Source organism: Chelonoidis abingdonii, chromosome 4 (genome assembly GCF_003597395.2).
Source record: "Chelonoidis abingdonii isolate Lonesome George chromosome 4, CheloAbing_2.0, whole genome shotgun sequence".
NCBI lineage: Eukaryota > Metazoa > Chordata > Testudines > Testudinidae > Chelonoidis > Chelonoidis abingdonii.
The window spans coordinates 36,965,603-36,990,740 of record NC_133772.1 but is presented as its reverse complement, the minus strand read 5'-3'; the positions used below and the strand labels follow the sequence as shown (position 1 = coordinate 36,990,740).

At 41.0% G+C, this 25,138-nt stretch overlaps 1 protein-coding gene across 1 annotated transcript in view; it reads right to left on the bottom strand.

Annotated features, from left to right (window-relative positions):
- KMT5B (lysine methyltransferase 5B) overlaps nucleotides 1-24,863 on the bottom strand; it is a 56,478-nt gene extending 31,615 nt beyond the window's left edge. Inside the window, exons 1-3 of the mRNA XM_032801544.2 lie at nucleotides 24,483-24,863; nucleotides 8,719-8,961; nucleotides 6,948-7,095 (exon numbers count right to left, since the gene is read on the bottom strand). Coding sequence (XP_032657435.1) covers nucleotides 6,948-7,095; nucleotides 8,719-8,878 — 308 coding nt within the window. The 5' untranslated portion in view covers nucleotides 8,879-8,961; nucleotides 24,483-24,863. The remainder of the gene's footprint in view (nucleotides 1-6,947; nucleotides 7,096-8,718; nucleotides 8,962-24,482) is intronic.
- Between the last annotated feature and the right edge of the window lie 275 nt (nucleotides 24,864-25,138).

The window sequence follows — 25,138 nt, the reverse complement described above, 5'->3', positions numbered from 1 at the left end:
ACTGCCTTGTCTTTGTTGAATGCTGTAGAAGGTGGGTTGACTGTCAAGGCTTGTAACTTCATGATGCTCATGGCCAAGGAGGAGGCCGCCGGAAAGGACACCTTCAGTGAGAGGCAGTATAGTGAGCAAGAATCCAGATGAATGGGCCCTTCTACACGTTTAGCTAACACCAAAGTCAAGTCTCCCATCAATTATGTTTCACAATGGGAGAATACTAGTTTGTAGGACCCTTTAAAAAAAAGTGTTTCACAAAATACCATGGACCATAAGCAGACCTTAGCCATAGCTAAAAATAGCTAAGGGTGGCTTTTACAGCAAAGAGAAAGCCCAATACAACTGGACCCAGACAAAACTCTTAAACTGGCTCACTTGGCAGCATAACACTTCCTACCATATGGCTTTTTGGACTCCAGTAGGGCAATCTTGGATTTCTCAATCAAGTAGAAGACATCTTGACCTAGAAACCCATCAGCAATATTGCCAAGTGAAACCACTTGAGGTCTGGGTGAGCTACTCTACCATTCAGCTGGGACAAAAAAAATCTTCAACTCTGGAGAAGCGACTACATGACTTCTGGACAGCAACTCTAGGAACTAAACCTGACATGCCTGAGATCAATGATTCTGTTCAACCTTCCTCCGTATTTTGGGGAAAAATAAAAAAATAAAAAAGGGAGTAAAGACGACTTCTTTCTTACTACAAAAGGCAGAACATCTGATATCCATTGTGATCTCAAGCAGCATTTCAGACACTTGTCTTCGCATATAACAAGACATCCGTATCTGGATGATCGCTTGGCAACTCTCAGATGACCAACTCAGAATCTGAGTGATCTCTTATGCAGATCTGTACGATGCCAACTCAGATTGTCAAGTGAGATATTGTTTGTGCCAGCCAGATGCAGAGCAGAGTGCCCCCCTTTGTTTCAGATGCATCACTCTCACAGACTGATTGCCTCCTGACTCAGAGGTGACACAGCACTACCCTTTCTAGTGCAGAAGAGTACAGCTCAGATTAAAGGCTACAGTTATCTCAACAGAAGAGCACCCCCTTCAAGACACTTTCTAGCACTGTGCTGCATCAAGAGTCTGCTGAGAGAGGAGGATATCAGCATGTCAAGCTGAGAACACTTGTTCTGTACAGATTCCATCACCCTTGCAAGGATCACATCTGCAGCAACACAAAAGAAGTGATGACATGCAGGTGACCATCAGGCTGAATGTTTGCAAATAAAAATCCCATTGACTGTTCTGGGCTGGATTTAGCTGGGTCTACTGCCTGGATCTGAGATAAGCAAGCCAGAGCCCTTACACCATCTATTGTATCCCCTACAAAGCTTAGAGTCTAAGTTGAGACCAAAATTTATTTACTTTCAGACAGAGAGAGAAAGCAAACCCCTACTTGCCCCACGTTAGGAGCTACCCTGCTGTACAACTGAGGTCCTATGAGCCAGACAAGCTATAAATACATCTGCAGGTCTCAACAAAGCAGATCAGCTACACCACCACCAAGCACTTGGTGAATACACAAGGAGCTGCTGCCAGCCCAAAGCTCAACATCTTATACTAATAGTGCTTGCTGCATGCCATGAACCTCAAGTACTACTTATGTCTTCCTTATTGAGACAGGGAAACAAGAATCTTGAAAGTCAAGGGCCCTAAACTAGTCCTAAGAGTTGATGATAGGAATTATGCTCCCTAACAAAACCACGTGGAATCTGGATTTCCTTAGGTATTATTCAATCTGCAAGTGGCCAGAATAGGCTGCAGACTACTGAGTCTTTTGGAAAGTAAAAAATATCAGGAGAAAGATGTGGTGCCAAAACCTACAGAGTTCCCATTTTCAACAGAAAGTCAACACTACTTCTTCCAGCAGTGTGTGAGAAGGATACCTAAAAAGAGCTTGGGTTCTGGCATGATTTCAAACTAAAGGTGTATCCCTGTTTGACTGTGTGTAAGACCCAGTCTGAAGAAATGGCTTGTCCCCTCCCCCGCCAAAAAAGGGACAGTTACCAAACAAGAGGGAAAAGGGTGAAAAATCTAAGTCTTACAACTGGTTATGAGTTGCATCCTCAGATACAGCCTAGATGCATTACATACTGCTGAAGCAGTAGAGGAGGAAGCTTTTCCTCCTCCAATGGGGATGGAAAGACTTCCAAGACTGTCTTGGCCCTGTACCAGACAGCTCCAGAAGAATACTCTCAAAACTGCAACATTTGGAACCAGAAGACACCTTTTAGGAGCCAAGTGATCCAAATTTAGAAAACCTGGCTGTGGGTCTGGTGGTCTTCAGTTTCTTTAAGGCGTTGTCAGTCCCTTAGAAGAGTGAATTCATTATTTTGCCTTCGGCCTATGCCAAAAGTTCAAAATTCCAGAGCCAAAGAGATCTCCTGCAAGACAGACTGGCATGGTCAAAACCAAACAGCTTCACTGGATATGTCAAAAGGGACCCTCAGAAAATGCCTACACAGATTTATTGGTCCTCAAAGATGTTGAGGGACTCTTTTTTTGTCCATTAGAATAAATTCGGCCTAAAAGGCCATCCTAAACTATAATGAAGACTTACATGGGGGCATAACAGCCTGGCAGCGAGAGGCCTTGAGCATCAGGACTGCAGAGAAATAACCTATTAGGCATATCTAACTTCTGGATGTTTTGTTTCCCGGGGTAGATGCCATTTTCCCAGCTTTCGATTTATCATTTGCAGCCAAAACCACAAGTGAGCATGTGGAAGAATATTGAGATTAGCTCAAACTCCTCCCTAGTTCTTGGTCCAAAGCACATCATTTCTTAGAAACCAAGGCAGCCAAGACAGACTGGTTGCAGACCACTTCAGCCAGTTCCAGCAGACTTTAACTGATAGACAAAACTACTTTCCTTTGGAGATTCAAGATGTTAAAATAATGTGTTATTTCTGGACAAAGTCACTAAATGGATCTCCAGAGCTATTAGGTCATCAAGTCCTCTTTAACACCAGGCCCTTCAGAAGAAAGGAGGAAGTGGGTAAGAGCCTCATCAGAGGATGTGGTAGAAAGGTAAACTTCTCAGAACTGGCCTCCCAGTTTCTTTTAGGCCTGGTTGTGTGCGTGTGCACGCACGTGTGTGTGGATACGCAACTTCAGCTACAGGAATACCGTAGCTGAAGTCGACATATCTTAATTTCAACTTACCTCCCGCCCTCACAGCGCGGGATCAACAGCCGCAGCTCCCCTGTCTACTCCACTACCGCCGCTCGCTCTGGTGGAGTTCCAGAGTTGACGGGAGCGCGTTCGGGGATCGATATAATTGTGTCTCATCTAGACGTGATATATTGATCCCTGATAAATCGATCGCTACCTGCCAATCTGGCGGGTAGTCTGGACGTACCCTTAGAAGCATCTGACATCATCAAGCAGAACTACTAATTGGAGGGCTAAGGTCAGGGAACCCAGAGAAGACTGCCTTCTACAAAGAAAATGACCTGTTTCATCATCACTCCCTGGAGAAATCACTAACTCGGGAGGCAGAGGATCAAAGGCCTAAAAGCCCACAGATGCACAACAACCATATGGAGAAAAGCCTACGTAAGATTTAAACTCTGAAGCTGCCTAAGATGACATTTGATACTTCACAGATGCTCCAGTACAGAAAACTAGGCTCCTTTTTACATAATGAAGTGAAAAAAGCCTGATTTTCTTGGTTTCAAGAAGTTCAAATTACCAAAATTAGATTCAGTAAGAACTGTGATTCAATGGATTTGAAAGTGACACCAGCTTGCTCCACAAACATGGCTTTCATAGCATCAAGGTCCTATTTGCAAAGCTCTGGGAAATGCTGAGGTACAGAGAAAATCTCACCTGAACCATTCTGATAGACCCTGAAGGTGAAGTAGGAGGAGCTTGGTACTATGATAATTTGAGTCTCCAATATCTCATCTATCGGAGTATTCAAAGGGCACTGACTTCTGGTGCTTTAGTCAGATGGATCCATCTTGCCATAGATGACCAGTCCACCTGCTTCTATTCTTCTTGTGATCCCAATATAGGTGACTTCTCCAAATTCTAGGAGTCTGGCTGGATGCTTATCAGAGCACTCTTTTATCTTATAATATTTCCTCTTCAAAACATCAACCAACTACTGCTCAAAAGGATTTGGTGATTCACATGGCACATGTGGGGCTCTGAGGAGGCATAGTCATGAGAATACTGCATTAATGTGATTAAATTTTCTAACTAAATTCAGACATATTATTTCAGACTTCATATTCTTTCACTAATGTTTGAGAAAATAATAAAATCACCAGCAACATATAATACACAATTCACCACACTTATTTTCTATTTGACAGCAGTAGCTCAGTCAACAGGGGGTGGGGGAGGGCAAAAAGAGGAAAGGGAAAATGTTAATTTAAATGTTTTACTAAGACTTTTAAAGATGTCTTGCCTGCCCAATGATTTCTGTGCAAATAACAAATCCTTCAAGAACCTTTAATTGCTAAATCAGACCCACAGAGAAAATTTATATATAACACAAGATATTTGTATATTTATCCAGTTGCAGCAGAAAATAGGATCTTGGCTTCCAGAGATGTAAGTGAACGTTGACCTTCCATCAGCCTTGTGCTGTACTGTTTACATAAATACAAACCTTGTAACCATATGCAAATCAACAGATACAAAACCTCTTCAAGATTACTGTAGAATATTTGTGACATAACTATTTGCATAGCAGCCTCCTCTCAACTTGCCTGAAGGAAAAAAAGTGCATTTTCTATCATGACTGGATGTTTTGCTTTAGACACACTTCAATATACATGGTGTAATGTTTGCAAGACCTCTTAACACTGAAGTTGAAGATGTTCCAGAATTAAGAGTTGTGAAACTAATTTAATTTCCACTATCATGGCATGTCCTGGTACTACTGTTTCTTATTCTCTGAACAATTATCTAGTCATTCTGCATCTGAAGTTTTTTACCTCATAAGACAACGCAAAACAAGAAAAACACCTTACCAGATAAAAGCAACAAAATCCAAGCTGTCTGGCCATGACAATAACTAGATGTGACCAAGAGAAGCTAAATAAGAACTATGCTGATGCCTTTATTTTAATTCATTGCAATAAGACACTTTCTCAACAGAATTGGGAAAATGTGTTTCTGACGGAAGCTTCACGCATCACCAAAATGTTTCTCACACTGCTTCAAATTTAATAACTATTACCCTTGAAGTCTAATTGCACACTGCCTGTAACATTGTTTTACAGGCCTGAGAAAGGAAGAAATACATGGTGATAGTCTTTTGTTTCACAGCCATTTGTTTGAAATCAGAAACATCTTAAAACAAACAAAAAACTGAAGAAATGTAGTCTGCTCGTTGTTGTCTTATAACCAGAAAACATTACACATTTATGAAGCTGGCATGTCAATCATAAAACAAAGAAAGGACAAATAATTTCTCTGTACGAGCATTGCTTTGACAGGAAGCTACAGAATCACATATACACCTATCTCCTTCACCTGACTTCCCATGCAATAGAAAGAGGGCGTCTAACTGCAGTAGCATCTGGAACCAGCTGGGGCAACTACAGCAGATGCTCAATATTTCAGTAACAAGGACCTTAAGAATACTTACCTAAATAGGCAGTTTTATTCTGGACTCAAGATGCTATTCTAACCAATACCCTGAAATACATCTGAAGAATGAAAGCATTCCTTAAATGCCAGAAGGATGGATGCTGAGTTCTGAAAATGCAGCTTTTTAGAATGGCTCTGCAGATTTCAAGCGTTTGTTAACACATCACTGCACCAATATAACACTAATGTGTAAGGCCTTACTAGTAGTGTATTAATTTTATTGCATGACAACATGAATTAATGTAGCAGTCATATTGGTCAACCTGTTTTTCTACATCCAAGATACATTCGACGTAGTAAAATACAGCAACGATCTAGTAATGCGATTGTATATAAATAGTCATGCTTAGATAAAAAAATTATTCTAACATAACGGTCAAATATTTTGGATCTTCAATAAATCAAAACAAAACTTTATCCAAGAAAATATTAGTATGAACTGGTTGAATTATCTGATTAATTTCTATTTGTAATAAAGTTCTAACTGAGATCAAGGCCCCATTGTGTTTATACAATGCCTAACACAAAATAAGAGACAGTTCCTCCCGTGATTATAAGTATTTTTGGTAACCATATAGAATTAAAACTACTGCAGTAAAAGTCCATACATGGACAACAATTTAACAGGATGTTACAGACTGTGTATAATCTGTGGTATTTCTGAAAAATAGGAACAAAACACTCAAAAACCAGACACCGATCCACACTAATTTTAGATTCAAGTTTTCAGGAAGATGTGTGTCTAAGTACAAATGTATATGCCTGACTTGGGTGCACAAGTCCCAAGTGTGCACATGTATACAGGCATGCATAATAGACTATCTGAATTGCATCCCTATAGGGGGATTTTGCATGCACTTGTTTGAGATTGTTGGCCTCAGTGCCAACATTTAAATGGTCACACTAGGCCTTTTAATAAATCAGAGACTGAAGGAAGTCCAGCACCTAAAGTAACAAAAATTTTACTTTTACCACCAAACATCATTTCAAAAGGCTAATAATATAACCCCTTCTGAACTGATTAATGTAACTGTTACCTAGATTAAGAAACTTTCTATTAAGTTCCTGCTCAATAATGGAACTTGACAACCGGCTTTGATGGAAATACCAACTATAGTGGCACAGCTACATGTTGCTACCATGCTCTGAGTGCCATTTACCAGAGCAGCACCACTCTGAAGGCTAAAGTTACCCAACAGAAAAAGAATATAAAAAACAGATACTACCATTTAGTAAACTTCTACAGATATGCAAGAAATTCCTCATTTACCCTTTACTGTGTACATCACTAAGATGGTTATTTCTCTGCTAAGTAAATAAAGACAAATAAAGTTACCTAGTATTCATTTTGTGTGTCTGAAAACCTAAATAGGGATCAAGAACCAAACTAGTTGCTAGGTCATCATTTTCACACAGCTCCTTGGCAGACATTCCAGAGGAAGGCACATAGCGACTTTGGCCCTCAAATCCTGAAGCACCACTACCTGCGAAAAGCAAAAACACCAGGGTTACTTAAATAGAAAACTATTCAATCTTACAGTATCCTCCCTCTAAAAGGGCACCTCCACCAAGGATACCAGCAGCAACAAGAAGTGTGAGGCACTGCATTGGTGCAGGCCTGGCTTGGATGTCCCCAATCAGGTGGGACACCAGCTAAAGTAAGTCCATTTAAGAGAGACCACTCTGCTATCACCAGGGATTCCAGCAGCCTGTTTTGTTGATTGGAAGTATAATGGGAGAGGGGAAGAAGTGAGGTCCATGGGTGTCATCTCTGACCTCTGAGTTCATGATGTAGGTTCTCATTCTTTCATTTTATTTGATCTCCTTTGGTCTCTGTGGCAAGGGGCTATGAAACAATTAGGATGCTATCTTTCTGGACAGGGCGAAAGACCAGATGAAATGGCAGCTTTCTCTAATCCTGGGCTGACCTAGAATTTGGTTTAGGTGATCTCCTATTATTTAAATATGCCCAGGAAACTGATGTTTCTTTCAGATGCAAACCTTGCAAACAGTCTCACATACCTTCCTCGCCTAGAGATTTGATTGTTGCAGTGTGCTTCACAAAACTCTCTCAAAATCATTCAGCAAATGAAGCTGGGGCTAAGTTTGGAAGCATGCTTTTTATAGTGTTACACCTGAACTTAAGGTTATTGTAACAGTACTCCCAGATCCGCAAGAAAGGGCATTGCTGGTAGGATGTTCTCCCTGAACTTGAAACTTGTACCATTTCACCCAGAATGAAGTAAACCAAATCTGTTAACATTGCAGACATGCAACAGGCCCATCTAAAAGGGATAAATTAGGAGGGTGATAAGTCAGCAGGCAGGAGGAAAGTGAGGACGCAAAGGGGAGATTGTTTTCCCTAGCTATTGTTGGTTAGTAGTGCTACACACAATGGATGGTGTAATTTGATTTTTAAAATACTGTTAAGGGTGCCTAAAGCCATGGATATATGTGCTCGTAAAATCATTACCAGTACAAAATTCAGCAACATTTGCCTCAGAGATTTCAAATTAACAACATAAAAGTAAAGCCTGATTTTCCAAACTCCAAATACCAGTGTTACCTGAAATTTGTATCTGGTCCTCTACTTGAAATCCATAATAAAAATTTAAATTTGTTTTTAAGAAACCTCAGTTTTACAGTGGATTACTGACGTAGGTGTGACTAATAAAATTGGGGTTTACCTATATAAGCACGTACATTTATATAACTTTCACAACTGGTTCCACAAGATTTGTGGACAAATTATTATTTCAGAATATGTCTCAAGTCCACTCTGCAACCATGTTAGTTCTTAGCCATCACATATTAAGGATGTTTGTTGTATGCAATTTTTTTCCACTGAATTCAAAATAATCAAAGTTAAATAATTTTGCATTTAACTTTTCAATGGGACTTAATACTTATTTCTGAAATACTCATGACGGAATTACAAGTATAATAAAAATATTCTATTGCTAACTGTATGTGGGGACAACAGCCTTCCCACTGAACTAACCATGTATCTCAAGATTTCAGAATAAGCAATTAAAAAACTAACAAATCAGTAAGCAAGATGCTACTATGATTCACATCACAACCCAACCCCACAAACATATACATACATCTGCTTGATCTTCTCTCAACTCCATTTTTGCTAGTCTTTGGATTCTCCTTTCCAGTGTGCTGCAACTTGGACTCATTCTGCTGATGTTCATTAGACAACTTGCCTCCATTTTTCCTGCCATTTACCACCATGTTCTTGGATTCTCCCAGCCACTTCATTCCCACAGACAGCCTGATCCAGTTGCATTTAGTCACTTTTCAAAAGGCTTGGAGAAGTGGGTCAATAATTTCAGTTTCAATTCCTAGTGGAAACAAAAACACCAAAATATACAAAAAGATTAACATTAAACAAAACAGGGTAAGCAAACTTGACACCTCCATATCAGAAAACACTGGGGGAATGCTACCTAATAAGCGTTTGACATATCTGATGGAAAAAATGGTTCAAAAGTTTCATTTTAAATCATGTTCTCAAACACACACAGCTCGACCATTTACAAAAACGGTACATACAATAGGCCATAGGCAGCTCCAGGGGTAAAATGTCTGACAATCATGCCCTCCTCAAAGGAAGCTGTAGCCCAGCCTGTGCTGGACTCTTGTGATGCACTGCTGCTGTCTACCCCATATTCAACTGTAAGCACTAGAGCATATTTAGAAGGCACTTAAAGGACATAGGTCTTAGATGGTTTCTCTTGTTTGTACAAGTCTTTCACACAGCCATAACTTAGGCTATGTCTATATTAGCAGTTTTGTTGGTATTATCTATGTTGCCCAAGGATGTGAAAAAAAAAACCCCACTCTTAAGCAACATAAGTTACACTGACAGAAGCGCGGGTGTCAACAGAGCTATGCCAGCGGGAGATACTCTCCCACTGACACATCTACCACTCGGCTCATAGGGGGTGGTTTAATTATGTTGACAGAAGAGCTCTCTCCCGTCAGCATAGTCCAGCCACATGGGAGATTTTACAATGACGCAGCTGCATCGACACAGCTATGCCACTATAAGGTCTCTAGTGTAGACATGGCCTTAAACTACAATATTGACACGGGGATCACAATGTTTACTGTAATCGTGAATTTGAATGAAATCTGTGATCCCCACAGCAGCAGCTCCTTACCCACTCAAGCATTGCAAGCTGGTCCACGTGGTCACAGGAGGTGCAGAGGGCCAAATTTGACTGGTGTTGCAAGCTGGCCCACTGAGTCACAATGCCAATCAAATACGACCCACTTCCCCACCATCTCCATAGGGGCAGATGTGCCAAACCTGTGTGGCGCTGTGACTACATGGGCCAGCTTGTGACACCTGGAACAGGGAGGGGGGCCCAGCCCTGTGGAATAAGAGCCATTGCTGAAGGGTAAGTGTGGATTGGGCTCACTGTCCAACCACAGCTCCACCCTATGGGCCCCCCATTCCCTGTGACCAAGCCTTGTTTTCCTGCACCTCTGCTGGAACAGTTATTACTTTTTTTCCTGAAAAAATCATAGCCTTAAGTATAAACTACCTAAATCAGCTCTGAATGATGCTTACATTTAGAGTCAATGCTGCATTTGGACAAAATTACAAACAAGTGAGGGATATCATATGGTGCTCAAATTCTTTGGTTGATCATGCAGTGCTGATAAATACAAAACACTTCAGTTTTGAAACCAAGTTCAGGAAATCCCCATTAAAAATTAACTGTCTCTGAAACATCTGGATAAATGGAATTTTGAATGACCACGTAGGGATTAAAAGTTATATTAGACCAAAATCTGGGATTTGCTATATTCATCCCTCAGCTGGTAACAAAAGAAAACCAGGTATATTAAGAGAGTAGAAAGCTGTAATTCAAACCATAAGGACAAGCAAAAAAATTCTGTACCATCATCATACGATTTTGGTAAAAGATTCTTTACATTATTAGTGCTAGAAATCAAGGACTGATCATACCGAAAAGATGAGAATTCCAATTTTTACATAGTATAAAGCAGTCACTTCTACCTTCATCCATTCATGAGATCTCAGATACTCAAGTGTTGAAATGTGAGTGGAAAATGGTAAAGACAGTAATGAGAATGATGTGCTTTTACAGTCAAATATCTCAGTTTGCCACCCACATGAAAGACTACTAAATGTTTTCAAACAATGGTCCTGAAGTAGAGTAAATAAAAAAGAAAACATGTTGATCCCCGATAGGGAAATATTCCATTGCAAGCACTAATATCTGAGGGAATAATATTGCAGCACAGTTAACTACAGCTTCTGGAAGCAGAGGAGACAGAATTTATGAGTTCTAAAGGTCCACTTAAAAGTTCTCAGTGTGCCTAGTTTCTAAGTAGAATACGCCTAAGCTGTCAGAACTGATGGATACATATGAAATAAAGTAAGCAGATTATTTTCTGGTATACCTCCTGATAGACAACTGTATTTCTATGTGAAAGAACACTAACTTGTTTTGAACTGTAAAGTACAACTTGACAGTACTCTACAAAGATCAATTAAAACAGAATGAACTAATAAGGAATATAAACAGCAAAGACAACTGACAACATTATAAATGGGGCGGGGGGAAACATCAAAAGCAAAAGTTACGTCTGTTAATTTAAAATTCAGAGTTTAAAACTGGTAGTGACCTAATGGCCTGAGGCTCCCTCTACACCTACTGGTCCATGTAAAAAATTATGTCTAGCTCAATGGGACAGTGGTTAGTGTCACAATTATTTATTTATTATATCAGCAAGCCATTACAGCTTCTGTATACCACTGTAACTTGATCCTTGTGATCACATGATTTGTAGAGAAAGTGATCTAGTCCTAAACAATCTCAAAACTGCATTTAGGTATTGTAGGAGTCAGATTTAAATTGAAAAGGCAGGGTCCTTTTCATAGTGTAAATGTACTATACACAATGAGTTTGTCACTCAATTACAGTATTACCAGTTGAAAAGTGTTGTATCCTAGCAGATTAGATTGCAAGATTTTTAGTGACCTAATTAGATATTTTAGAAAAATCTTTGAGTGCAATATATTATTACAATTACTATATTATTAATTATTATTATTACTACATATAAATTCTCAACATTTGGGGAAAGTATGCCACATTGTTCAGTGTATGTTTTCATTAGTTAAAAATAATTCTATTAGGTATCCTATGCCGCCAAATTGCTCAGTGACATATAATAAAGTAAATGTTTGTAATATAGATGGATAGAAGTACTGTCAAAAGACTGCAAATAATTATTCAAACAAAAGGGAAAGGAAAAACATGACAAGTATGGACAGAAGATTTAACAAAACTACAAGCTCCAAAACCTACTAGAACACCAATCCAAAGATCTAGAGGTTCAAGAACCTTTTCTGATAATTGTCATGTCATATAAAACAAAGTGAAAGTACACCTCTACCCCGCTATAACGCGGTCGTGGGTAGCCAAAAATCCCTGCTGCGTTATAGCTGAAACCTTGTTATATCAGGGTAGGGGCGGCAGGGCTCCACTGGTGATTTAAAGGGCCTGGGGCTCCCCACAGCAGCCGGACCCTTTAAAGCACCGCTGCAGCCCTCCTGCTACCATGCTATATGCGAACCCGTGTTATATCGGGTAGCATTATAGCAGGGTAGAGGTGTATTCAGAATGCAATGAAAAGCACATGACAAAAAAAAAATGGTTTGGAATTTTCCTCAGAAAAGCTCTGCAGCAGGAAGTTTTGGTTAAGCCACTGCAGCTATGGAGGCAGACTATATGTATTTCAATTAAATCTGTTTTAGCAACTCTTTAATGTGAAGAGGTAACAAATATGAAGACATGAATTCAGCCCACCATCTTTTTACATTCAGACTCAATTTTGCCATGCTACAATAAAATGAAGTACAGGCAACTGAAGTCTGTTGGAAAGGAACTTTTTATTGCAGCAGATGAGTTCTACCATAACCACATTAAGTACTTCTGTCCAAATAACGGGTGAGTGTTTCTGTCAACTGTGACACGTGAAAGAAACATATCAGTTACACTTCAGCCAGAAAACAAACACGCTACATGAAGGAGGAAACTAGGCTTGAGTCAGTTTAACTCTGGTTCTGCAGATGCCACTGAAGCAGCACTATTTGTAAATTCAGCATATGTACAAATTTTGGGGGCGAAGTGGGGGAAGGATGGAAGATGAGAATACTACAAGACAAAAACTGTTTGGATAAGACAAGAAAGGAGGGGAAGGGGGACAGGAGAGAGATCCATTGGGGGGGAGGAGGGAAAAAAAAACAAAAAAGCAAGACTAACTTGCTAAATTTTAAGGTAAAGATGGTCTCTGTAGCCAAAAATTAAAATGCAATTAAGTGCTAATTATGCAAATTTATTAGACAAATACTTGTTAAGGCAAATACAAGAGACAGGAACTCCCCTAAACAGGATATAGATGCAATTCTGGTGAAAATTCCAAAACAATTTACACCCGAGCAGGCAGGAAGGGGCAGTGGACTTCTATGCAAGCCCAACTGGGACCCATCTTTCATCTGTCTGACTATTCCCACCTGTTTTATATTGGATTGGTATCAGCAGTTTTAGTCTGCAAGCCAGTTGTAGGTGTCTGCAGAATTTTGCATATCACGTATATGCACCTTGGGCCTACACTGAATTTCTTCCTAATTAACACATACCACCTCCAAGATCTGGTATCAAGGTCCAAAATCAAGAAACAGAATTTATTTGGTGACCAACACTATTGCTAGGTCAGATGGAGGCATCAAAGCAAGAGACTCACTCACCATGCCAACCAAAAGTGTAGAATCAAATCTGCGTTATGCAAAAAAAACCCAGCCAGAGAAGTATCATGGCCCAATGGTAGATTTTATGAGATTTAAATTAAATTCTGAAATTATTCTCTAACATTCTTTCAAATGTGGTACATTGTGCAACACTACTTAATTTGAACTATTAAAGAAGAATTACATTTCCTGTAACACCCAGAAATCTAGATAATGCTGTCAAAAGTCAAGTGCTACTATGAAAGAGCCAAAATGCAAAAGCTATACTTTCTAGTGTAGAATGTTTTACAAAGCCAATGAAACATAACAGGGGCAAGCAGATTTTTAAAAGGTCACTCTAGCCCAAAACTATATATAAATAAACACAGACACACACTCTAAAGTGGCCTCTGTTTATCCTGTCTTAGGGTTTTATACTGCCACCTATCACTGTAATAGCACTTTCCAAAACTATAAGCTACACAAAGATAAAGTGGTTAATCATATATGCAAAAATGCCATATTTACATTATTACACATCCCTAGAAAGCACAGTGTAAAACGTAAAGTGCTGTGATTAGTCATAAAGAATTAGATCATCTGGCAGCACCTTATTTAAAGCATTCTTGCAATATTCATTTCTCTAAGTTATTTTCATGTCACTTGCCCACATTGCTTATTACATTATTACAAGTATTAATGAAATCACATCACCAATATGTTGGCGATAGAAAGTACACTTATTAAGTTTGAAGATGATACCAAACTGGGAGGGACTGCAACTGCTTTGGAGGACTGGGTCAAAATTCAAAATGATCTGGACAAATTGGAGAAATGGTCTGAGGTAAACCAGATGATGTTTAATAAAGACAAATGCAAAGTGCTCCACTTGGGAAGGAACAATCAGTTTCACACATACAGAATGGGAAGAGACTGTCTAGGAAAGAGTACAGCACAAAGGGATCTAGGAGTTATAGAGGACCATAAGCTAAATATGAGTCAACAGTGTGATGCTGTTGCAAAAAAGCAAACGTGATTCTGGGATGCATTAAAAGGTGTGTTGCGAGCAAGACACGAGAAGTTATTCTTACGCTCTACTCTGCACTGGTTAGGACTCAACTGGAGTATTGTGTCCAGTTCTGGGCACTGCATTTCAAGAAAGATGTTGCTCTTCTCTGGATCCTCTCCAATTTCTCCACAAGAATGATTAAAGGTCTTGAGAAAATGACCTACGAAGGAAGGCTGAAATAATTGGGTTTGTTTAGTTTGGAAAAGAGAAGACAGAGGGGACATGATAGCAGTTTTCAGGTATCTCAAAGGGTGTCATCAGGAGGAGGGAGAAAACTTGTTCACCTTAGCCTCTAAGGATAGAACAACAAGCAATGGGCTTAAACTGCAGCAAGAGAGGTTTAGGTTGGACATTAGGAAAAAGTTCCTGTCAGGGTGGTTAAACACTGGAAAAAATTGCCTAGGGAGGTTGTGGAATCTCCATCTCTGGAGATATTTAAGAGTGGGTTAGATAAATGTCTGTCTATCAGGGATGGTCTAGGCAGTATTTGGTCCTGCCACGAGGGCAGGGGACTGGACTCTATGAATCCAGTCCTAGAATCTATGAATATTAGACCTAGTCTACACTTGTAGCAGAGCATAGGGTACATGTAGCTACACTCCATAGTGAAAAACAAGCTGCATCCACACTCACTGTGGTGTACAGCTACATGCAGCAGTAAAAAGCTCTAGAAGGGGGGAAACTTTTCCCTGATACCCACCCTCTGCCAGAGAATTTTCCCACCTGAGTCTTTCATGGTAGCAGGGAAAGGCTCTGGAAGCAGAACACTACAATGCTAAAAACAGCAGTGTAGATGTAGGAGACATTGCTTGGGTGAGTACAGCACTACATAGGACACATTCCTTAAGATTCAGGCATGTAGGGCATTCTACTCACTTAAGCAGTGCCTGTCTACACTGGCATTTATACCCAATGCTACCTAGGTGTGCAGTGTCTGTACTCTGCACACTTCCATAAATGTAGACCTACCCTTAGAGTGCTGCAATATACCTCTGAATGCACTTTTTAAAAACTTCTATTTTCACACAGTTATAGCTTCTGTAACAGTTACTTTTTTCTCTGAAGTTTCTTGTACTTCTGAATCAAAGGTGAAATGTTCTGGGAAGTTTATAACGGTTCAGTTTGGTCAAACCTGAGATCTCAAATGTATTTTTCAAAAGTTTGTAAGTTTTTCAGATATCCTTTTGTGATGAAATTTCTCAGAAGACAACTCATTTTTTTAATAATGGAAGCTTGCTATGGAAGTGGGGCTATACACTGAGGATGGAATGGAGGTTAAGGATAACCTAGGCATGGCCCAATATCTAAATAAGTACTTTGCCTCAGTCTTTAATAAGACTAGTGAGGAGTTTAGGGATGATGGAGGGATGATAAACGGGAAGTAGGAATATGCGAGGTGGATTATACCGCAATCGTGAGTAGAGGGCCAACTTGAACAGCTTAATGGGACAAAATTGGAGGGCCCGGACAATCTCCACTCCGAGGATATTAAAGGAACTGGCGCATGAAATTGCGAGCCCATTAGCGAGAATTTTAGTATTAATCGGTAAACTCGGGGGTTGTACCATACGACTGAAGATTGTAATTAGTTCCTATCTTCAAGAAAGGGAAAAAAGTGATCCGGGTAACTATAGGCCTGTTAGCTTTGACGTCTGTAGTTAATGTAAGGTCTTGGAAAAAATTTAAAGGAGAAAGTATTAAGGACATTGACGGTCAATGGTAATTGGGACGATTGCAACATGGATTTACTAAAGGTAGATCGTGCCAAACCAACTGATCTCCTTCCTTTGAGAAGGTGACAGATTACTTAGACAAAAGAAATGCGGTAGATCTAATTACCTCGATTTCAGTAAGGCATTTGAATCCGGTTCCGCAATGGGGAAACTGTAGTTGAAATTGGAAAAGATGGGGATGAATATGAAAGTTGTAAGGTGGATAAGGAACTGGTTAGGGAGACTCAGCGCGGTCGTACTGAGGTGACGGTCAGGCTGGAAGAGTTACTAGCGGAGATCCTCACAAGGATCGTTTTGGGACCAATCTTATTTAACCTTTTATTACTGACACATTTGGCACAAAGAGCGGGATGTACTAATAAAGTTTGCGGGATGACAACAACAAGCTGGGGGGTATTGCTACAACGGAGACAGGACCGGGACACTAATACAGGAAGATCTGGACCACCTTTGTAAACTGGAGTAATAGTTAATAGGATGAAATATAATAGTGAAAAGTGCAAGGTCATGCACGTTAGGGATTAATAATAACGAATTTTAGATAAACATTGGGGACGCATCATGTTGGAAGCAACAGAGGAGGAGAAGGACCTTGGGGTATGGTTGATAGCAGGAGTTCTATGAGCCCGCCAATGCGAATATGGCCGTTAAAAAAGCAAATGCGGTTCTAGGGTGCATCAGCGAGCGTTATTCCAGCAAGGATAAGGGGGTTTAGAACCAATTATAAAGAGCGCTAAGGTGAGACCCCACCATGAATAGTTGTGTGGCAGACTCTGGTGTCCCATGTTAACGAAGGATGAATTCAAACTGGAACAGGTTCAAAGACCGGGCCTATACTAGGATGAACCGAAGGAATGGAAACTGCCCTTATGAAAGGAAGACTCAAAGAGCTTGGCTTTGTTTTAGCCTAAAGCCAACAAGAAGGCTACGGGGGGATAATACTTGCTCTATACATAAATATATCAGGGAGATTAACGTTAAGGGAGGAGAGGAATTATTTAAGCTATAGTACTAATGTAGGACACAAGGACAAAATGGGTACAAACATGGATATTAAGGGAAGTTTAGACTTGAAATTTAGACGAAGGTTTTCTAACCATTTAGGGGAGTGAAGTTCCTTGGAACAGACAATTCTCTGCAGCTTGAGGTCTTCAAACCACAATTTTGAGGACTTCAATAACTCAGTCATGTGTTAGGGGTTGTTATAAAAGTGGATGGGTAGGGTTCTGTGGCCTGCTTTGTGCAGGAGGTCAGACTAGATGATCATATTGGTTCCTTCTGACCTATGAGTCTATGAGTCTTTGATATGCTTGAAAAAAATTGGCCTAAAAATACTTGGGTATATGCATTACAGAAACTGTAGACTGACTAGTTCCATCCCTCAGGCTCACAAAGGAATTACACAATCTTCAATATTTGACTGTTCTGGACCTACCTGTAAACAAATCATACCTCCCTTGAATTCCCTACTATGTTTATTTAGATCACACATTAAATACAATTTTCATAAAGACTGGGACTTTACTACAGAAAGCAACCAGCTCTAGAACAGGGGTGGCCAACCTGAGCCTGAGGAGCCAGAATTTACCAATGTACATTGCCAAAGAGCCACAGTAACACGTCAGCAGCCCCCCCATGAGCTCCCCGGATCAGCTGTTTTGTGGCATGCAGAAGGCTCAGAGGGGGAGTGGGAGGAACGAGGGCACGACAGGCTCAGGCGAGGGGGCAGGGCCTGTGGCAGAGCCAGGGATTGAGCACCCCCTGGAGCATTGGAAAGTTGGTGCCTGTAGCTCCAGCCCTGGAGTCGGTGCCTATACAAGAAGCCACATACTAACTTCTGAAGAGCCGCATGGGGCTCAGGAGCCACATTTTGGCCACCCCTGCTCTAGAAAGCATGTTTTGAAACTGGCAGTGAACATCCAGCAAAAAAGTTGCCAGTTATGCTGGACTCTTGTTGATTGGGTGAAAGGCAGGCTTGATGGCCTTTCCATTGAGCACCCAAGCTACTAATTTCAAGTTTTGCATGCTCTGTAGGATGCATTGCCTAGAGCATATGCAAGATTGTAACTAAACTTAAAACTGGTACACTGCCAACATGATCATAACAGACAAACAAGTCTGCTTACCTTTGTTATAGTTCTAATAATCTAAGGAATTATCTATAATAATTTTTTAAAATCCAGTTTACTTTTCAGTATTTATGCTGTTTACATTTTTTCAACAGGGAAAATGAAAGTCAATCAAGTCAGTTTTATTCTTTTTATAGGCAGTGTAACTGATTGCAGCGATGTAGGAGTTTGGACATAAGACTTCAAACACTGCGAAAGTGTCCTTTAAAAACAGCTGGTTTTGCTTTTTTAATTTGTGGAAAGATTTCTCATTGTCTTAAATCCTTTGTAAAAACAAGCTTTTGCAAAACTGTGTGTGTGTGTGTGTTTTGGTTTTTAAAAACTGATAAAAAGTTTTCACAGTCCTGAAAAATAAAACTTAATACATGGGTTAAAAGATAAAATTTCAACAAAAAAGTTACGTTTGAGATTTTCTATATGCTAACATGAAAAACAAAAAATACAGTTTCACAGAAAACAGGCAAATCCTTAAAAATGAGTGGACTACTCAGACGTTTAACGGGACTATTAACTGTACCGCTGTACTACCAAGAGGTATCATTGTGGTAGGGATGATCTAAGACATTACAGTGAACACTATATATAGTGCCAAGATGTATGAATTATTGTTGTAGTTAGAATCATAATGGAATTTCTTTAATTTTAGGAAAGTATCACTGTATAGCCACAAAAATTGGTAAGGTGGCCCAGGCCAGTTTAAGATTGAACGTATGGTGTTCAAGGAATGAAATCAAATAAGCTGTGGACTCTCTTCTGCAATATTCACCATATCAGAGATGCAGAGCTTAATTCAGTGTAAAAGGAAACTTTAAAATAAGCCTCAACACATCCACAGGAAAGGTGATATAAAGTATACAAGTGGCATTTACTCTAATCTGCCATACTAGACATCCCCTATTAGTAATTGTATTATTTAAAGCCAACAGACAAGTTTCTCATTATAGTTTGAATTAAAATAAGATACAACCAACTACTTTCATAACCTGTTTTGCTTTCATAGCAGTCACAATTCAAACTGTTTGGGAAATCTTATGGAAAAGCAAAACCATCTCATGCATCAGTTCAACCACTGCAAGCTCACAATGGGATAAAAACCCATGTTTCTTTTTGCAAAGTGGAAAAGCCTCAAATAACAGCCACTCTTTTCATTGTATTAGAACCTCCTATGTAGTGCTCAACCTTAACAAGGAATCCACTTTGTCACAAGAGGAATTTCTGAAGAGGGAAAGGGAAGAGAGGGATTTGGGAAGCAGCACAGGATGAAGTTAGATTACACACTCCAACACCCAGAGATCAGTAGTAATTCTACTTTACACCACAAGAAAGCTGCCAAATAGTCTCAGAAAGAAGGACAATGAGGACAGTTAACTAATTTTAATTAGGACTAGGCTCTCAGGTAAATTTAAGGTTGTGTAGGGAGAACAGTGAACACTAAAGAATCATATCTGTTTAAAATACCTCCTCTTACCCTGCCTTTTTAGTTTGACAGGGTTGAGACTTCTGGAGAGAAGGGTTAAAGTGAAGGAGTGGAAGGTATTGTTTTTGGATCTGGACAAAAACCATGTCTGCCTATGTTGCATAGCCCTAATGACTGAATAAGAGACACAAACTTCATCTTCTTCAGTATCTCATTGGTCTTACTGAACAAGATCTTCACATTCAAGGAGAAATCCCCAGTTTTTGGCATAAGATGCCTAGTCTTGACGCAGTGATGCTAGCAAATGCAAGCAGAGTATGATGTCAGATGCAAGTTATTGATGACATAGAGGTTATACTTTAGGAACCACATTCCTCAGCACTGATGTCTTTCACTTCCTTGTCTTCTTACTTCAGGAGATAACCAAGTAAAGGGAGCATCATGTACCAAAGTCTGATTTGATATTGGGGCAGAACAGCCTGATAATTATCAACATAAATCTCCAACAAACAAAAAGTATACTTCTGTCCAATACATCTTCTTGACTTCTTTGTCAGATGGAGCAGAACATCCAACCTTAGAACTCATAGTCTCTTTGAGCCTCCACAGCAATGAAACAGCCCTACAGCCCCTGGATCCTGAAAACCTCAGAGAAAAGACTCATAGCAGAGACCAAAGGGGAATGAGAATCTGCCCAGTCAAAGCTCTCTTGCAAATGGAGCTGTTCAGGAGAGCCTCCAAGCCCATCCCAGCTGTTGTGGCCAACACAGACAACGCCATCCTTCCCCCCAGCCAATATTAGACTCTGAACTCTCAGAGCCTGGTACACTCCCAGATTTAAAGGAGAAGTCACCACAAAGTACATCTGAAGAGGAATGGGATAAAAATGAACTGCCACCAAAGAACTAATGCTACCCCCAAAACAAAAAGTCTCCAATGCAGAAAGGGGCATGTTCACTAGATCAGCTGGTCCCTGTCTGGATGCAAACACTGTCAGAGCCTTCAGAGGCAACAGAGCTGGCTACCTCAGTACCAACTCTGCCTCAGAGGAAAACACAGAGCATTCTGCCATCATGGAGCTGGATGAAAATCTTAGGCCTGACATCAAAGATTTCTGCTTCCCTACACTAAAGGGGTCTGAAGCCGACAAAGAGTTACTCTGTCCCCACACAGATATGGGGCACTGAGGCAACGACAAATCCACGGATCTAGTTAATAAGGCCTCTATAATTAGGAAAACAGGAGGCTTAGTGTGAGAGCCCCTCAGGTCCAAGGAATGAAGGTTCAGCATTCTGAACAACCACACAGGCAATGACCTTTTCTCCAAGGCACTTTATACACTGAGTTCAGACATCCAACCCTAGGAGGACAGGGCACCATGAGATAATGCCACCTAGATCAGACTTTTCACACCAATTCTGTGGGGTCCAGATCAGACATGATGCCTCAGAACCCAGATTTTTGGACTAACTTCTACACACATAAATCCTAAACCGCAGAAAAGCTATTTACATTACCAAAAACTATTAGTAATAAGACAGGGAAAACAAACAAATCAAGCCTCTGTACACAAAGCAAAAAGTCCCTGTGCCTGTAAATGACCATGGAAAGGAAACAAACACACACTAATGGCATTGCATATGTCTATCATTTTAGCTCCAAATGTTCGGTGCCAGGAGGGAGCACTCATGCAGTCCCAAAAGGTATACTTTCCTAGAAGATTTATGAAGCTCAGTGACACTGGAAGGCTATATCCCACAAATGGGAATATGCAGAGGCTACCTCAGAACAGCAAACTGACATTCATGGTAAAACGATGCAAGATAACATAAAAAGAACAGGAGTACTTGTGACACCTTAGAGACTAACAAATTTATTTGCGCATAAGCTTTCATAGGCTACAGCCCACTTCATCGGATGCATGCAGTGGAAAATACAGTAGGAAGATACACACACACACACAAAATGAAACAATGGGTGTTACCATACACACTCTAACAAGAGTGATCAGTTAAGGTGAGCTACTACCAGCAGGAGAGGAAAAAACTTTTTGTAGCGGTAACCAAAACGGTACATTTGCAGCAGTTAACAAGAAGTTATGACGAACAGTGGGGGAGGAGGGGAGATAAACATGGGGAAATAGTTTTACTTTGTGTAATGACCCATCCACTCCCAGTCTTTATTCAAGACTAATTTAATGGTGTCCATTTTGCAAATTAGTTCCAATTCAGCACTCTCTCATTGGAGTCTGTTTTTGAAGTTTTTTTGTTGTAATATTGCAACTTTTAGGTATGTAATTGAGTAATCAGGGAGCCTGCAGTGTTGTCCGACTAGTTTTTGAATGTTATAATTCTTGACATCTGATTTGTGTCCATTTATTCTTTTACATAGAGACTGCAGAATCCTTATTTGATAAGTTAGAGCATGTGTCTTAGGCTAAACCAGTGTACTGTATGAACTGAAAGGAATACTGGAAACTGTAGTCCAATGTATCAGATTAGAACTAACATATATGAAACCTCTTCAATGTTTATAATGAATACACATGGATCTGTTCTATCATGACATGCATTTAGAAAGATCACTCTATATAAAAATTCATGTACTAAGTAAGAGGATGTAGCTTCATTAAACAAATTTTATTTCTACTCTTTAACTAGGTGTTATTTTGATGAATAAGCCAAATTAAATTTACGAGACATATGCGTCCTAACCAAAAAAAGATCTTATTTTAGGGCAATTTAATTATGTTTCAAATGCAGTTTTACTGCCATTATACTTCTGAGACATTACTATATTTCAGCTATCTTAACCAATCTTGAACAAATTCAGCCTAGAGGTTAATTTTTAATAAAAAATGTAATTGAAGGATGTGTGTGTATGCATGTTCATACACTGCTGTATTATGAAAACACATTCTAATAGTTCTGATAAATTTAAAATTCATAAGATTGGGATTATTTCAAGTTCAATAAATTAGAGTGCAACTGTATGAAATCCTGTGTGTTCTATTTCTATAGTCAATACATAATCTGATGCTCATTTGGCTCAAATAAAACTCACCTCTGATTACACTGTAAGTTAGCAAATTAGTTTTTTAAAAGTTTTGTTGAAGGCAGAATGCATGCACTTTCAACTTACTCTAGATTTCAATGGAAATATTATAAACATACATGCAATCGATACACAGGAATCATTAGATAATTATTCAAGACTATATATAAATGGATTCCGTCACAGATTTGTTAAGACACTTCTGTAAAACTTCAGACATTTTCCCCATGGTTTCTCTTTCAGAGAGTATCAGAGGGGTAGCCATTATCCGATGAAGTGGATAGTCACCCAAGAAAGCTCATGCTCCAATACGTCTGTTAGTCTATAAGGTGCCACAGGACTCTTTGCTGCTCTTTCAGAGAGGAATTTCTTAAAGGACCATTTAAATTTAAAGTCTTCAGTACAAGTTTGATTCTGAGGATCCACATTTTCCTTCCTCATGATCCCTGTTGTAACTTCAGAACTTTTGGTCTTTCATCAACAGAAAACAGGAGACATTTCAATATAATGGCAATGTCTTCAGAACCAAGAATGCCCATTCAACACAGAAACAACAAGAAGTCTTAAGGTACCACCGGACTCCTTGTTGTTTTGTGGATACAGACTAACACGGCTACCCTCAATGCATTCAAAACAGGTTTAATAAAAAGCCAAATAGCAGAGATTTAACATACATTAAAAGATTGTGATATTATTTATTCATACATAGCTACAAAGGATGCAAACTCTACAACTGAACTCTGGTGATCAGATCTCTTAATATCAAAGTTGCAATAAGCTGTCGGCACAGAAATGACCGTCTGTCCTCAGTTTCCACACACACACAAGCAGAGTGAAACTGCTCCCCAAACCCTAACCGCAGAGAAGAAATGGGACTGGGGGAAGCTCCTTCAGATCTCCTGGGAAGATGCAACTTTAAGCTAGTCTCCTCTCTGCCTCTTCTCTAATCCTGTGCTGCCCCCTTGAGGTCACCTCCTGTCTTCTCTGGACTATGTGAACAAGACACCCTAGTCCCTTGGAAGGATTCAAAGTCCTCATTCTTCCTGGTCACTGCAGCCAAAGGTGTCACGGTCACCCAGCCCTCTCTTTTCCTCCACACCCAACGAGGAGATGGAACACCCAGAGCCACTTCTCTTGTCAATCAATTCCTCCCCGGCCGACGGAGCCGCCATGGGTCCCTTTAAATCCCCGAGAACCAGAGGATGTCAGCTGTCAGCGAGTAGCCCACCGCCCGCACCACCCCGGGTGGGACCAGGCTCTCCTCGCTGTGGCACCCAGCCGCACTGCGATCCCCTCGGAGACAGACACACACACCAGAGAAGAGGACACACGGCTGGCACCCCCCGCTCCACACGTCACCCCCCACACCATCCTCATCGGTCCTGGCTATTACCCCCGACGGTGCCCGACTCCCCCACGGGATCCAAGCCATGCCCCGGCGCTGCCCCCGGCGCTGCCTCCACCACCCCAGCTACTGCCTCCCGCGACCCCTTCCCTCTAGCCCCCCCAACAGTCATCCCCAAATTAACTGCCCAGTCTGTCCCCGTATTCGCGCACCATGACTCTCTTTCCGCAGCAGCCGCGGACCCCCTGGGCTGGGGACCCTCCCCGGAAGGGGATCGCCCCCTTGGGCAGGGCCCCCCCGAAACGGGGCCCCGGCCGCTTGGCAGCCCCCCCCCACTGAACACTTACCGCCTGGCTGCCCCTTCACGCTGGGGTCCCCGCTGCCGTCCCTGGCCCCGCCGCCGCTGCCCCGAGCTCCAGCCAGAGAAAAATTAATCATAAAAATAATAATAATAATTCCAGGGGGAAAAATGGCGGATTAAAATCCAAGATGGCGGCAGCGAGAGCCGAACGCTGAGGGGCACAACCGCCTAGAGATCCATCCGCCGGGCACCGCGACAAAGAGTCCCCTGGGCCCCCTCGCAGAGACCCTGCGGGGCGGTGGCGATACAGTCACCGCCTCCTGCTTCTCCGCGGGGAGCCCCCAACACTTGGCTCACACACTTAGAGCGGCCTCCTCTGCGCGCCTGGGTTCCGTCTCTTCCTCCTAGCCCCACCGCCTCCTCACACAGGCTGAAGAGGCGCCTCCTGTCCGTGAGCTCCAAGGCAGCGGAGGGACACGCCAAGCCTAGCCCCGCTAGATCGCTCCTCGCGGCGGAGGAATACGCCTCAAAATAAATCCCTTCTGTTTCTTCACGCTACTTCACAGAGCGAGGGGCAGCGCCGAATGGGTCTCTTCGTCTGCGCCTCACCTGTGGCGGAGCAACAGTACGGCGAACGACTCCCATGACCTCTCACACTGCTCTGAGCCTAGCGGAAGGATTCAGACAATCACACTGAAACAA